This window comes from Alexandromys fortis, unplaced genomic scaffold (genome assembly GCF_014885135.2).
Source record: "Alexandromys fortis isolate MF-2015 unplaced genomic scaffold, M_Fortis_MF-2015_v1.1 scaffold_22, whole genome shotgun sequence".
NCBI lineage: Eukaryota > Metazoa > Chordata > Mammalia > Rodentia > Cricetidae > Alexandromys > Alexandromys fortis.
The window spans coordinates 3,351,815-3,367,172 of NW_026067900.1; the positions used below are offsets into that span (position 1 = coordinate 3,351,815).

The 15,358-nt window shown below is 38.4% G+C and overlaps 2 protein-coding genes across 8 annotated transcripts in view; both read left to right on the top strand.

The window, feature by feature from the left end:
• The window catches only part of Ice2 (interactor of little elongation complex ELL subunit 2), a 41,929-nt gene extending 27,090 nt beyond the window's left edge, over window positions 1-14,839 (top strand). For all 5 annotated transcript variants that reach the window (XM_050125208.1, XM_050125194.1, XM_050125201.1 and 2 more), the window contains 5 exons: window positions 1,637-1,766; window positions 6,216-6,300; window positions 7,642-7,692; window positions 9,077-9,335; window positions 14,569-14,839. In XM_050125208.1, the coding sequence (XP_049981165.1) occupies window positions 1,637-1,766; window positions 6,216-6,300; window positions 7,642-7,692; window positions 9,077-9,335; window positions 14,569-14,697 (654 nt within the window). In that variant the 3' untranslated portion in view covers window positions 14,698-14,839. The remainder of the gene's footprint in view (window positions 1-1,636; window positions 1,767-6,215; window positions 6,301-7,641; window positions 7,693-9,076; window positions 9,336-14,568) is intronic.
• Anxa2 (annexin A2) overlaps window positions 1-15,358 on the top strand; it is a 248,184-nt gene that overhangs the window by 171,107 nt on the left and 61,719 nt on the right. The gene's annotated exons all lie outside the window — the stretch shown is intronic.

Consider the following 15,358-nt stretch of genomic DNA (forward strand, 5'->3'; position numbering starts at 1 on the left):
TTGCATCACCTGTTCTTTTCCATTTCTGGCATAATCTGACCCAAGGCTTAAGGTTTTTGATTGGGTTTTGATTTATTGTGCATATGTAAGTGGTATATGAGCATTTCTGTGCTATGAAACGTGTGGAGATCAGAGGACACTTGCTAGAGTCTATTCTCTCCTATATTTTTTTTTATATGTATTCAGGTTGTCAGTTTTTACAGCAAACAGTTTATCTGCTGAGTCATCTCGCTGGCCCGAATTTTCCAGCACCCTAGACCTTTCAATTTTTGTCTCCAGTTTCTATTTGTTTTAAAGTTAGGAGACTAAATCATATTATTTGCTAAGGAACTGTTATATATGATACAATAATTTTAATCCAATCACAATTTTTTTTTGATGTGAACCACAGTCTCTTAAAATTGCAAAATCTTCAGCATCATTTGACTCAACATTTTATCAGGGTCACCAGGTTATTACATGCTTACATTCTAGACAATATTACCTTTAGGAGTCACCATTTCATCCTCTTACAGAAATCAGAAATAGTCACGCAAACCACACCCTTCTGTGTGCTGGTGACTAAAATACTGAGTTTGAATTGTTCTTAGCACTACTGTTGTTCCAAAGCCACTAAACCACTTTAGGAAAGCCAGAAACTGAGAAACAATGATAAAATGTTTTTATATTTGTGAAGACAGCACCTTAGTTCAATTTTTAAAGTGCTAACTAGCCATGTTACTTGAGTAGGTTCTGTAAACCTTGTGTCTTCTGAAGCAGGCAATGGAGAATCCTGTTGAGAGTAGAATTTTCAGGCTGGAGGTGTATCAGCTCAGTGGTAGAGCATGTGTTTGATGTCCAGCACCATCAGAAAGAATTAGATTTTCATTGGCAGAAGATAACATGGTAGCTACAGTATTTCACAAATAGGTACTTGCATTTCCACCCTTAGACTAGTAATGGGGATAGTCATTTTGCACCATCTGCTTGATATCCTGACCGATAAGCTCTAAGTGGATAATTTGTCACATGCTTAGTGCTTGGAATAAAGCCCTTGTGTTGTAAAGATAGTAACAACCACAGTTGTTCTGTGGGTATTAATGCTCATTCTTAGGAAGAAAACCAGCTGCCCAGAGTATCTGAGTGACTGCTGTCTAAAGCAAGGAGGGTTCTTTTTCTTTTGAGAAGTATTAGGATATATTAATCACTGCCTTCTAGCATTTAACTTTGGACCTAGAAACAATTGCATGTGCTGGAGTCTCAAGGAGTCTGCTTGTGAATCACATTTCCTGGCAGAGAGAAAACATGATGCAGTATGTGGGGAGTTTGTCTGTCTGTGTTGGAGATGAGGGTGGTGGTGAGGGATCTATTATCCATCCTCCACTTCCCGAATCTACCCCTCAGAGGCAAATGTATCCATATCTTCCATCTTCCTATCCATATCCTACACTATACAAAATAAATACAATTAAATTTCCTGCAACATTTGAAAACTGCTGGCTATATAAGCAAATGTATTTTCTATGAGTAGTTAATTTTGTGTTTGTTTGGGTTTTGATATATTGTATATATGTATGGTCTGTGAGCACTTGTATACCATGGAGTGTGTGTGGAGATTAGATCTGGAGCTTTGACAAAATGCAATTTTGCATTGCAGCAATTTCCAGTTTACGTGCTACCAAAAGTAGAGTATCAAGGTTGTTATGGAGTTGAAGCTCTGACTGAAAGCGAGCTCTGTCGCTTCTGGACTGAAAGTTTATTGCATTCCAACTGCTCGTTTTATGTTGGTGAGTCTATAGGAGTCCTCTTCCCCTTTGTAATTCCCGTTAAATATTTGCCTTTAAATTCAGCTGTGCATACTTCCATTTTGTCCTTTTTTGTTTTCCATTCTCTGATTATGTTGACAGTAGTTAAACAGTGACAGAGAGTATTAGTGAGCTTTTAAATTGATTTATACATATTTTGTAATTTTCTTACAATTATAATGACATTGTCTTAGAAATCTCATCTTGAAACAGCTTTGACTTTATTTTGGTTTTGAAGTTTTGAACAGAAGGGAGTTAGCAGGGTTTTGAATGATATTGCCAGGGTTCTTGAATAGTTAACGTGCTTTACATGACAAGTTTCTTGCTCTTGTTCGTGTTGTTCTTTCACAGTGGAATGCTACATGCTGAACATCTCTCATCCCTTGTCTTGGGCTCTGTACCAATACAGATCAGTACACCATCGGTCTGTCTGCCCTATTGACTCCCATCTCCCCCGGTCTTTCCCTTCTTTCCATCTCTAAATGTATTGTCTTTACTTGTTTGTTACTTCCTACATTATTCTTTCTTAGGTCATGCCTTTTTCCTGGTAGACAGTGCATAGTTCAAAGTAGGAGCCTGGTAAAGCTTTGTATATTCCTGGTACAAGCATTAGTCTGATGCTCTGTATGTAGTGAGTGCTCTGTATTTTCTTTCCTGATCTAGAAACAGTGGTTATTTATTTGAAAATTTGCCTCCTGTTGTTGTTTATTCTTTATATAGCAACTGAATGGCCTTAAGTTCACAATTCTGCCTCAGCCTCCCAAGTGCTGGAATTAGTCTTGTGCTGCCACCCCTGGCTAGTGTTCTAGGACTCCTTTCCATTATCACACGCACACACAGCCAAACACTTGTTTTAGTAGTTTCCATCAATAATCAGGATTCTACTGTTTCTCCAAGGCCTTTGCACCACACACATCCTTCATGTAAAGCATTTAAAAGCAGTTGCTAACCACATCTACTTGAGGAAAGGATTTTTTAAAAGTTATCAGTGAACTTTTTACAGTCCTGACAGATGATGCAGACTCATTTTCTAATGTTCCACTTAACAAATGAAATGACTACTTCACCTAAGGACTTTTTACAGGTCTTAAGTAGTTAGTACCTTGGGTTTAATTAGTCTAAAGACTTGCTCATTGATACTCCTTTCATCTTTATGTAACAGGATAATTTATATGGTTTCTGTGACACTTTGTTGAAGGACATGAGATGTTAGGGGCTTTGGGTTTTATTTTGATACAGATATGCAAGCCCATTTCTTGTTGTGCTAGGAACAGACCGCAGGTCCTGTGAATGGTCAGTAAGCACTGTACCTCTGAGCTGCACTCATAACCCAGGAACAGACTTTCAAATGCTGTTTTAAAAGTATCCATCAGGCAGGGTGTGGTGGTGTATGCCTTTTACCCCAGCACTGGAGGCAGAGGCAGGTGGATCTCTGTGAGTTCAAGGCTAGCCTGGTATACAAAGTGAATTCCAGGATAGCCTAGGCTGTTACACGGAGAAACCCTGTCTCGGGACCACCCCCTGCCACACACACACATACACAAGAAGTTTCCATCAGTATTAGAAGCTTAAAAGTGTTGTAGTACTCTTAAGAAGAATGCTCAATGAAATCACTTGAAGTGCTTGTCCTAGAGTGTCTGATTGAGTAGTCCAGAATGGAATCTGGGTCTTTATGTTTTAACACAATCTCAGGTAATAATACGGCTAGTCTCTGGCACTCTGAGAACCATCATAGCTCACAGTACAATAAACACACTTGTATTTTGTTTGTTTGTTTTCTTGCTTTGCTATATGTAAATATGCTCACCTCCTTCTCTAGATTACAGTGTCTTACCCATTATAAACCTTAAGAGTTACTTCTTTAAGAAAGCCTGTAGTCTCATCATAACTCCTCTATCTACTGTCCAGTAGATATGGTATGTCAAGCTATGATATTTATCAGATCATCGAGTGGCAGTCAGTCCTCACTTTATACAGTTCTTACAAGCATGACCTCTGTTATGGCTGTATATTAAGAGTAGAAATTGCATATAAACTACTGCCAGCTCTTCAGTCCACTAATTATGATTTAGAGTGCAGACATACATGAACAGTGACTGCCTGTGTCTGCTTTGATTGGTCACTGTGTACCTCTTAGCAATTCATATACAAAAATCAAATGTGTAGTGTGATGCCTCCTTGTCTTCCCATGGTCAGCCATAATGAGATTTTATGAGAATAGATAATAAAAACAAGAAATTGGCTAGCAAAGATTAAGATAAAGGAAAAAAAAAAGCAGAAACAGAAAACTCTGAAAAGGTAATATCGCTGGAGATTGTAATCAAACTTGCATGGAGCTGTAGATGAAGTAGCTGCCTGGGAATCTGGACACTGCTCCGGAGGCTGTTCAGTCGCTCCAGAGAAACTGTCTGATGGCTAACCTACTGACAAGAACGAGGACAGTGGTGTGACATCAGAGATGAAGTGATGCCGGCATAAGTTTTAGTTAGGGGAATTCTTGGATAGACTATGGGAGTTGATCCTAACTTAGCCAAGAGTATAGCAGTTGCCACAGCGGGGAAAGCTGCTTCTGTGTCAGAGGCTGTCTGAGAAGGCGGTGAGCACCGATCAAACTCCTCTGGGTAAAACTTTGGAAAATGTAGATCCATGCTGGTTTTGATGTTTTGAATTGCAGTATACCAAATGCATATTTTTCATATTTTATTTCTTTAAATACTTAAATTGATGGAGATTTTGTTTTGATAAAACATGTTAAAATAGTGAAATAATTCTAAATTTTCCTACTTGTTGTTACAATACATCATTTCAGCCTGTACGATTGTTTTTACAAACTTGTACTGCATGTAAAGCTAGGACTGACTACCTATGTATGGATTCTATATAAGTGATGCATGAACATAAAGGCTTAATTTCTGCTGTCTAAAGCAGTGCCTCCCAAATGTACCTCATCTTAAAGTATGATCTAAAACAGAGATTGTTATGAATAAAGGACCATGGCCAGAGCTTTCACCTTCTCTAATCTGGCTCAAGTGCCCCCAGACACTGAAAAAACTCACTTGAGTCCTCAGGTTAGAAGGTTCCAGTGTTGAGAGTTCCCTCCTTGAGGAAGCAGGCCTTCATAGAACTTAGGACAGGACTCTGTGAAGTTAGTTCTTTGGTAGACTGTATTTGCTGGGTACTATACTACATACTTTTTATGGTTGAGTTTTTTTTTTTAAAGGTAAGTGCTATTAGTAGTCTCAAATGTTTATTAAACATCAAAAATACATTATTGCATTTAATATTCTCTTTTTATATGAAACCATTGAAATGTCTTTATTATTAGAAATGTCACATATAATGAGCACTAGAAATGGAGAGGTGAAACTAAAGTTGGCATAAGAAATAACAAGTGACTGTGGGAATAAACGGATATGTTGTCTTAGAGGGAAGACATCTAGTAAAAATGTTCCTAATTAACTTCTTTGAGCATAAAGCAAATGATATTAAAGTAGGCTAGATGTTGAAATGAGATATTAAACTATATGCAATTTTTGTAGTCCCAATTACTGATACCTACTTTCTCGGGAACTTGTTTTAACAAAATTAGGAGCTAAAAGTATAAATAAATCTAAAACATTATATTCAGCATTGGTGGGTGCTACTCTTACTCTGTGATGTTTCTAACCTTCGTACAGTAGTAGTAGCATGCCCTTCCTGCTGACCCACGTGTGTAGCATTACCCTGATCAGGATCTCCTCTGTCACTTAATACATTGCAGCAGCTCAGTGCATGTCTCAGCTTATTTTGTTTTAAAGTTTGCACATTACTTTCTACAACAGAATGTAATTTTAAGAATATAATGTTTGAGATTTTGTGAATTATAGGTTTATATTAGGCATACAAGAAAATAAGACTTTGAATAGATTGCTTTACTCACAGAAACGTTTATGATTGCTTTAATTTTAAAAAATTCTGTATTATAGTCTTAAGTTTTACAGTAATGTGTTTTTGAGACTTATTGAACAGGCCCAGTCCACAGATTGGATTTTTAACTGCTTGGTTACATGGTGAGCTCATGCTTCCCTTACAATGTCATGAAGATGCAACTTTAGTGGGAACTAGAAACACCAATGGCTGAGCAATTTTTGCTCTTAAATTAAGGTTTAGAGGCAATAATCCTGTTTGGGGAATGTGGGCATGTGTCAACTTTCCTATATTCAGCATGTATTTTTAAATGAATGCATGACATAATTTGTATTTTATATCATTGTAAATTCAAGTTTACTTGATAGCTAGTGAGATATATTTCTCCTTTTAAATAATACAAAGTCCTTTATAGTTCTTTAAAAAGTGTGAAATCATCTTTATATAGAGAGACTAGTTAACTAGTTCGTTTCGTGTTATAATCTCAGTGACTTGGGTTTCTTTAAGTTCAGTGTTTTCTTTTAGGGCATATTGATGCATTTACTTCAAAGCTTTTCATGCTAGAAGAAATCACCTCAGAAGAATTAAAAGAAAAGCTTGCAGCTCTCAAGTAAGGAAGTGCTTTGTGGTGCACACTGAAAAGACTTCACTCCTGTAATGTGGTCTCAGATTTTCCTTTACCTCTAAATAGTGATGATTGATTTCTTTCAAGATCTTGAGGGCCTCCCAACCCAATTTACATTATTTGTCTCTATTTGCAAAGAAATGTACTGCTAATAACATGTCTTCCCACTTTAAAGAAAGGAGGCCAGAGCCAGAGAGTGTGTTGTATTAAAGTGCAAGAGAAGCAAACGTTCTGGCCTTGTGTAGAGAAGGGAAGGATGAGACAGCCACAGACTCTGAGCTATGGGGATTATGTGACTGATTGGACAACCAGACTTCTGAAAATTTGCCCATCCTACCAAATATTAGACATCAGAACTAAACAAGTGGTCCTCAGAACCACTCTTGAGTGCCTCATTGTAAGGGAAAATAGCTTATGCAGACTCCCTCATTTTATCATACAACTTGGCATTAAAGGCTTGTAGCATCATGGCCATTTCCTATACAGAGAAGCTGGAACTGAGAAGCTCAAACCTAGTGCAGGCTGAGCTGGGAACACAACCTTCCTGCAAAGCTCCACTTGACTTGACACAGCTCTGTGAGGGAATAATCAGATTTGACCTCTGTTTACCCCAAGTGTCTACTCTGTAAGAACTGCTTTATATGTGTGCATAGGAAAGTCATGACAGGCCGGGCGGTGGTGATGCACGCCTTTAATCCCAGCACTTGGGAGGCAGAGACAAGCAAATCTCTGTGAGTTTGAGGCCAACCTGGTCTACAGTGAGTTCCAGGACAGGCGCCAAAGACAAACAGAGAAACCCTGTTTAGGAAAAAAAAAAAAAAAAAAAAGGAAAGAAAAAGAAAAAAATCATGACATTACTAACTAACCCTTCACTTCAATGAAAGTCTTTTTTTTTAAAAAAAGAAATAATAATGGAAATAAGTTTATATGTAAATGAGGCACCAAGGAGATACCTAGATACCGAGAATAATACTTCCTCTTTCCCATGGATTAGTCTGTCCCCGCTCTGTGCTTCTGTCATTGCATGTGCATAAAGTCCAAAATTGATTATAGCTGTTCTGTATTTTTATATTGTTTCAATCATTTTTACTTATATGATTATAACTGCTCGAACACAGAGCCAAATACTTGATGAACGTGAAAAGAAGACATCTAAGTGTCTCTCCAGTCTTCTTGTTGGTTGGTCCTTGTCCTGCATTATTGGCCTGCTGGTGCCTTTGACTGTGAGCAAGAGACCACACATGTTATTAGTGAGGCTTTCTGGGTTTGTTTGTTTTTTTTTTTTCTCAGTTTAATTTCACTTCAGTTTTTTCTGTTTAATAATAGGATTTCAAGTTTATTTAACATTCTCCAGCACGTTCTAAAGAAATTATGTAGGTAAGTACTTTGGGGTATTTTGCATAGGTATTTTGATTTTCTTTTTTTGTTATTAGAAGCTTTGTCAATATGTTGTTAGAGAGAGATGAAAACACTAAAAGTGTATAAGTCTTTTATCATTTAAAATTCTAAAAATATGAGTAAAAAGATAACATGATATTGTCTGGTTGTAATGAAATGGCAAATGTATTTATCTCATGCATATTTCTCTCATACACACACAGACATACACACAGTACATGCTCTCTCTCTTCACACACGCACACATCCTTACTGTAATAGCCCAGTTTGACTTCAAACTTCTAAGATAACATGAGTTTCATTGACTAGAAACTCAATATTTGACGCACTATTTATTCTTTCTACCAGACAGTCATTTGCTTCCCTATGTGAAAGTGATGAGAGAGGGAAAGGCCTTCCTAGAAGCTAATAATAGTTCTCTGGACCTCCTTTATCAGCACCAGTCACTTTGAGTTTTAAAAGTTGGTGAAAAGGTAGCTCATTATGTCTGTAGGCAGAGCTATATAACTAAAGCTGATCATCTTCATTTTAATAATGTGGACAAAAACTGTTCTCTTTGCTCCTTTGGCCTAGAGATTGTGTATTCCCAACAAAACATGGTCTACTGCCCCATGCCTTTTGTTATTTATGATGATGCGGTGAATCCCTTGAAGCTTTCCAGTAAGCAAAGAAAAATGTAGTAGATTGGCCATCATCAGTTATTGTATTAATAGAGGATTGTGATTGAGGCTCTGACCTGTGTGCAAACCAAAAAAGCCAGGCTTTATTGAAGCCTTACTGTGCACAGAACTGTGGACAGATTGCTTAGCATCTCATGTTTATTTATGCCTAATTTGGAGTTAAGCTTGAACCCCTGTGTGAAGGATTTAATATGAAGGTGAGTAGTGGGGCAAATAGCAGTTAACTCATAAGCACACAAGCCTGCTCTACTTTCTACACTTTTCCTACATGTTCCTTCGCCTGTTTCTGACATGTCACATGTATCCTTTTTGTGTTTCTGTTCTCTTGCCTATTAGAAACCAAGTACACTGAATGAATGAAATATATGGTTGGAGTATATCATAGATTAGAGAATTAGATGGACTGTTTTTTTCCATTAAGTGATTGACTTTTACAAATTTATAAAGTAGTGAAAAGGAAATGGTCAGATATTTCTGAATTTTGGAATAAAAACGCTAAAATTTATTGTTGCGGAGGTATAGTTTTAAAGGCTTCTGAAATCTTTACCTTTCCTGGTTCTGAAATACTTTCAGAGGTGGCATTCTCTTCCTATGGTAGCTCCGCTTTGCTATGTGGGGTTAGGAGAACATGGTGACATTGGCAATATAAGCTCAGTGAGTTGAGTCTTCCGTGTTGGATGCAGCTTGCAGGATGGGTCCTACTTGCTGTCTCACGCAGCAGAAGATTCTTCACTCCTGATCTACAAGACCTCAGATGGAAAAGTTACTAGGACAGCGTATAATTTGCATAAAGCGCATTGTGACCTTCCTGGCATACCTTCCAGTCTCTCGGTTCCTTGGGTTCCATTAGATCCCAGTTACCTGTTACCATATCACATCCATCATGGACGAATTCCGTGTACTTTTCCGCCTAAATCACTGCGCCCTGTAGCACAACCAAAGGTAAGATCTTTTTTATGATTTATATCCTATTTGGTTGATGATTACTAATCTGTTTCTCTGACTCCCTTCAATGGATATCTGCATTTGCCCTGTTAGCCATGTAGCATCTGAAACCTGTGTCTGTATTGTAAGTAGAACTTCCTTTCTTATAAGTTTTATAAATCAGCTAAGAAAATCTCTCCTAACTTGCTGTATGTGTGCATGCATGAGGCATTTATGAAGTTTAGTGCCTGGGTTTTTGCCCAAAGCAAATTTGTATTTTCCTAGTTCTGATTTATGTATATCCTTTTCCATTAAACAATTAAAGCAATTTGCAAAAAGTCCATGTAATAAAATTATGATATAATAAAAAATCCTTAGTAATATGGTGAAATATTTAAAAGTATTAGTAATTAGTGAGTAAAGTGGCTTATTAAAATATAGTAAAATATTAAGAGCTAAGTTGTATTATGCTAAGTATTTTGTAACTTGGGGTTTATTGAATTATTATTAATGTTATACTCATTATAAAACACTCTGGAAACGTCAGTTGAATAGCATTTTTTCTTTTCTTTCTTTTTTTTTGGGGGGGGGGATCTTCAGAACAGGATTTTCTGTGTTGCTCTGGCTGTTCTGGAACTTGCTTTGTAGACCAGGTTGGCCTTGAACTCTCAGCGATGCACTTGTTTCTGCCTCCCAAGTGCTGGGATTAAAGGTGTATACCATCATACCTAGCTGAGTAGCATTTTTTTATTGAGCTATATATTTTTCTCTACTTCCCTCCCTTCCTCTCCTCTCCTCTTCTACCCTCTCCCATAATCCCCATGCTCCCAGTTTACTCAGGAGATCTTGTCTTTTACTACTTAACATGTTGATTATATTCTCTTAGGGTCCTCATTGTTCTAGGTTCTCTGGGATTGTAGGCTTTGCTTTATGTCTAAAAACCACTTATAAGTGAGTACATACGATATTTGTCTTTCTGGGTCTGGGTTACCTCACTCAATATGATGTTTTCTAGATCCATCCATTTGCCCACAAATTTCAAGATGTCATTTTTTTTCTGTTGTGCAGTACTCCATTGTGTAAATGTATCATTTTTCCTTATCCATTCTTCGTTCGAGGGGCTTTTATGTTGTTTTTAGATTCTGGCTGTGACAAACAATACTACTATGAACATAGTTGAGCACATGTCCTTGTGGTATGATTGAGCATCTTTTGGGTATATACCCAAAAGTGGTATTGCTGGGTCTTGAGGTAGGTTGTTTCCTAATTTTGTGAAAAATTGCCATACCGATATCCAAAAGGGCTGTACCAGCTTGTACTCCCACCAGCAGTGGAAGAGTGTTCCCTTTACCCCACATCCTCTCCTGCATAGGTTGTCGTTAGTGTTTTTGATCTTGGCCATTCTTACAGGTATAAGATGCAATCTCAGAATTGTTTTGATTCTCATTTCTCCTATGGCTAAGATGTTGAGCATTTCCTTAGTGTCTTTCACCAATTTAGATTCCTCTGTTGAGAGTTCTCTGTTTAGGTCTGTATCCCATTTTTTATTGGATTATTTGTTCTTTTGATGACCAATTTCTTGAGTTCTTTGTATATTTTGGAGATCAGCCCTCTATCCCATGAGGAATTGGTGAAGAACTTTTCCCATTCTGTAGGCTGCTGTTTTATCTTGTTGCCTGTGTCCTTTGCTTTATAGAAGCTTTTCAGTTTCAGGAGGTCCCATTTATTGTTTCTCTCAGTGTCTGTGCTACTGGGGTTATATTTAGGAAGTGATCTCCTGTGCCAGGCATTTGCTTTTTAAACCTGGAATATGAAGCCATGACTGCAGATACTCTCTATGATGTCTCTCTACCATGCCATGATTCTTTATGTCATCAGTTTCAGTTTGAACTTAGCTGTAGGAGGGGGAACGTTGGGGAATATTATTTTCAGATGTGTGATTTTTGTTTACGCTGCATTTGTTTAACTCTGTGAAGCTGTGTTACTATACCTAAACACCTGATGGTCCTAATAAAAAGATGAATGGCCAGTAGTGAGGCAGGAGCAAGGATAGGTGGGGCTGGCAGGGAGAGAGTGTAAATAGAAGGAGAAATCTGGGACGAGAGAGAACGAGGAACAAGGAGTTGAGAACATCAGGGACTAGCCACCCAGCCAATCATGGAGTAAGAGTGAAAGTAAGATATACAGAAGTAAGAGAATGGTAAAAGTCCAGAGGCAAAAGGTAGACAGGTTAACTTAAGAGAAGCTGGCAAGAAACATGCCAAGCTAAGACTTGAAAAAATGAACTTAGCTGTATAAAGAATTTTGCTGTTTGCAAATGAACCTACATGTTCATTAAATAAAAACTAAGTGTATTTGCCTACCCTGTTGCCCAAATACCTTTGAGCCAAATTACTGAGTTCTTTGTTCTCTGTACAGTTCCCTGGGAGCTCCTATAGATGCACATGTGTGTCCTGTGAACACTCCTTCCTTTCTCTGTTATGTCCAAGTAGTCTGTAAATATCCCCAAGCCCTTTTGAGAAAATAGTTCTTCCTACAAATACCAAGGACTTTAATTGTTGATGTTGATTTTATTGTTCCTATTGTCTAGGATTATACTTGCTGTTTAGTTCTCCACCTTGATATCATCGTTTGAGAAAATGGTTCTATTCATTTGCCAATATTTTCGTGCTGGAGACTGAAGCCAGGCCCTGTGCATGTTAAGCAGGCATTTTACCCTGAAACACCTTATCCATTCCTAGTAAACTCTGACGAGAAAGTATAAGTGCAGCAAACTAATTGAGAAAATGAAAAATGGAGAAAGTTAGCACTGTGTTTATCTTCAGTTTTGCTATTTTTAGTTTCTAAATACTCTTTTAAGTAGTGATTTTTTTTTTAATAATCTAAGGAAATGTTTTGTTGGTGGTGATGGTTTTTCAAAACATGGTTTCTCTGTATATCTCTGTCCTGGAACTCACAGAGATCCGCCTGCCTCTACCTCCCTGAGTGCTGGGATTAAAGACATGCACCACCACTAGCTCTAAGGAAATTTCTTAAGTCACTTAAAAATAATTGAAATTTTTTTGAAAATATGTATTCTAAAAGGACAGTTTTCTTTTAATTTAGAAACAGTAATTATAGTCTGTCAAGTATAACATATAATTCTGTACGGGGGTGTCTCTTATTCCTTTTTTGTGAAAATGAATGGTTTAATACCTTGGAACTGAACAATTTTAAGCTGAAGAAAACATTTATGTAGGATGTCTTTTAAAAGAAATGAGTGATAATGTTGTACTTTATTGGTACAGACTGACTTCAAACATTGAATGCTTATGCCTTAGAAATACCTGGAAGTTTTGACTTTTTCAGTAGAGTGGTCTAAATGTGCTGCAGTGTAATAAGAAAATTCATTTGGACAATTGGAGAAATTCTGTGTGCTCAGATTCGAACACATATGTCTACATTCTAACAATTCAGCCATTAGTATCATTAGACATTGTCCAGTGCAGGGACTATTGCATAGTCCAGCACTGGGGGCATAGACATTTAGATAACCAGTGTTGCCTTGGTGTGTTTTGAAAGTCAGGAGAAACCCTCCCACCACACCTAGTCTTTTATAGATGCATATGTGTATATCCTGAACACTGTTCTTTTTTCCTTTCTCTGTTATACCCAGTTAGTTAGTAAACATCCCCTAAGAAATAGCTTTTCCTACAATTGCTGAGGACTTTTTAATTGTTGATTTTTGTTGTTGTTCACATTGGATAGGATTGTATCTGCTGTGCAAGTTCCCCGCCCTGATGCTCCCTGCCTTCCTAGCTGGGCCATGGAAACAGGACTTTATAATTCCAACCAAGCTCAGCACCTGTGGGATTCTAGCCTTAGCAGACACGTGGAAATACCAGAGCTTTCTGAAAACTGGGAAGTCGGAGCCTGTATGAAACAGCTGTTTACATCTTCTTCTGGGGTAGCCTCGCCTTGCTGTGATCTTCCATCCCTAGTGCTCTTGAACCAAGTGCTCATCCCTAGACAGGGCCTGCAGCCCTGACCCCTGATACATACGTAGTAGACCTGTGCTGCCTCCTAATGTACCAAGCAAGAGTAGGACTGCAGAATCCCATCTGTTCCCCTTCATCACCATAAGTTCCATAATAGACATTTACTGGACACTCAATACAGTTTTCAAAGTATTTGCCATTCTCAAAAACCCAGTTAATGAGTACTTTCAGGGAAAATCCCCACAGAGTGGGGAGGTAGCAGGCATCTGAGAGTCAGTGTGTACTGGGCATAGATGCATGAGCATCAGAGAACAGCAGACACACTGCTGACTAAAGCTCCGTATGCCCCCACTCTAGTCATGTCATGTAAAAATAAACCCTAAAAGTGTACATTCTTAGAGAACCACAGTGCTGGCGCTTCATTGGTTGGGCTAGACAGTGAGAGAGTGAGTTTACATCACCACTGCCCTTACCCTCCCCTCTGCAGGATTGACTGCATGGGACGTCCAGAAACAATGCCTTTGTGAGGTGGCTAGGGGAACTGTGGCAGATATAGGCTGCTTTGTAGAAATGGTTGCAGGCTGTACAACTTTGGTCCTGTATGAGGTCTCTAAGTGGCCAGGAAGGTGACAGCAGGACTCTTGATTAGTAGGCTGTTCTTCTCTCCGAGACTGTGGGAGCTGGGTGCAAGCTGGAGCAGGCATGAGGGGAGCTGGCATTCCTCTCAGCTATGCCCGTCTCTTCCTCTTACTGTTTCTGTTGGTGTCCTGTTCTCCTTCCTTCCTCAGTGCTCTTTCTTCTCAGTTTCTCCCCCTTTTCTTTTACATGTTTTTATTTCTTCCTTTTTAGACTTTTTCTTACCCTTTATCTGTTACATCGTCTTATCTTCTTGCCTTGCCATTGTACTCTCTTTTGTCTTTCTACCCCTTTTCATATCCTCTCCCTATCTTCACCTTTCTCCTTTCTTCCTTGCCCTCCCACAGAACTGCACACTTTCTCCAAGGGTCTGGCCTTCCCTCACTTTCTAATTTCACCTTTCAGCATCCACGCAAATCTAACAGCAATTTATAGCAGAGCCCTACTCCAGCTTCTTTCCTCATTGCTTTTAAAACTGAGTCAGATTAAAATGTCTTAAATAGCCACGTGGCTGGGACTTAAAAATGTACAAAAGGTCATTCCCAAATTGAGAGTCTCTGTGTAAATGATACAGGGTTGTTTGTGTGCAAGCATGTTGTGAATGTATTAAGTTGTTCTGCTCTTGCTCTATCTTTTAGGTTGGTGGGACAAGAATTCCTACCCATAGCCACAGGAATCCAGTTTCCATGGAAACCAAAAATAGTTCCCTGCCAGTTCAGCAAGTTGAAAATGAAGGAGTGGCTCAGAATAAAAGGAAAATAACATAAGGTCTGGACCATGGAAAATGAAGTTTCAGAAAAACCAGTTGTAACTGTTTTTAATGTTGAACTATGAGAGAAAATGTGCCCCCCCCAAAAAAAAAAATCAGCAAGAAGAGTGTTTCCGTTGCTATCCTGGAGTTCGTACAAAGTGCCTTGAAACCTGACTGCAGGAAAGTCAGTGACAGCAGTAGTGTCCCTCCTCCTCTCTGGTGCATGGAGAATACAGAATGCTCCATTTGCATAGAAGCAAACTGAATAAGAAAAATATTTTTATAGTATTCTTTTCTAAAGATCATAGGTAGGAAAACCACTTGCTGTTTTAGGAACTGTCAGGTATTATGTTAATAATTTGATTATATTGCCAGTCTAATGAGACTGGCCAATTTGCTTAAATGTTGCCACTGTTAGAAACAGCTGTGTGCATTGTTTACGGCCCATTTTTGTCAGTATTAACACTACCGTTGATGTGTTTGAAAACCTGTTGAAATTCCATTGTGGACGTCGGAAGTGAAAACAAGGAAGATCTCTATGTCTGAAAAGTGGCAAATTAATATTTTCCTGCTAGGCAACCACACATGTGTTTTACAAAAACACTAGCATTCTGTGGTGCGACAGCTTTGGTGACAGTGCCTCTGTAACTTTGCACAAATTTCTTCTGAGTGTGGTG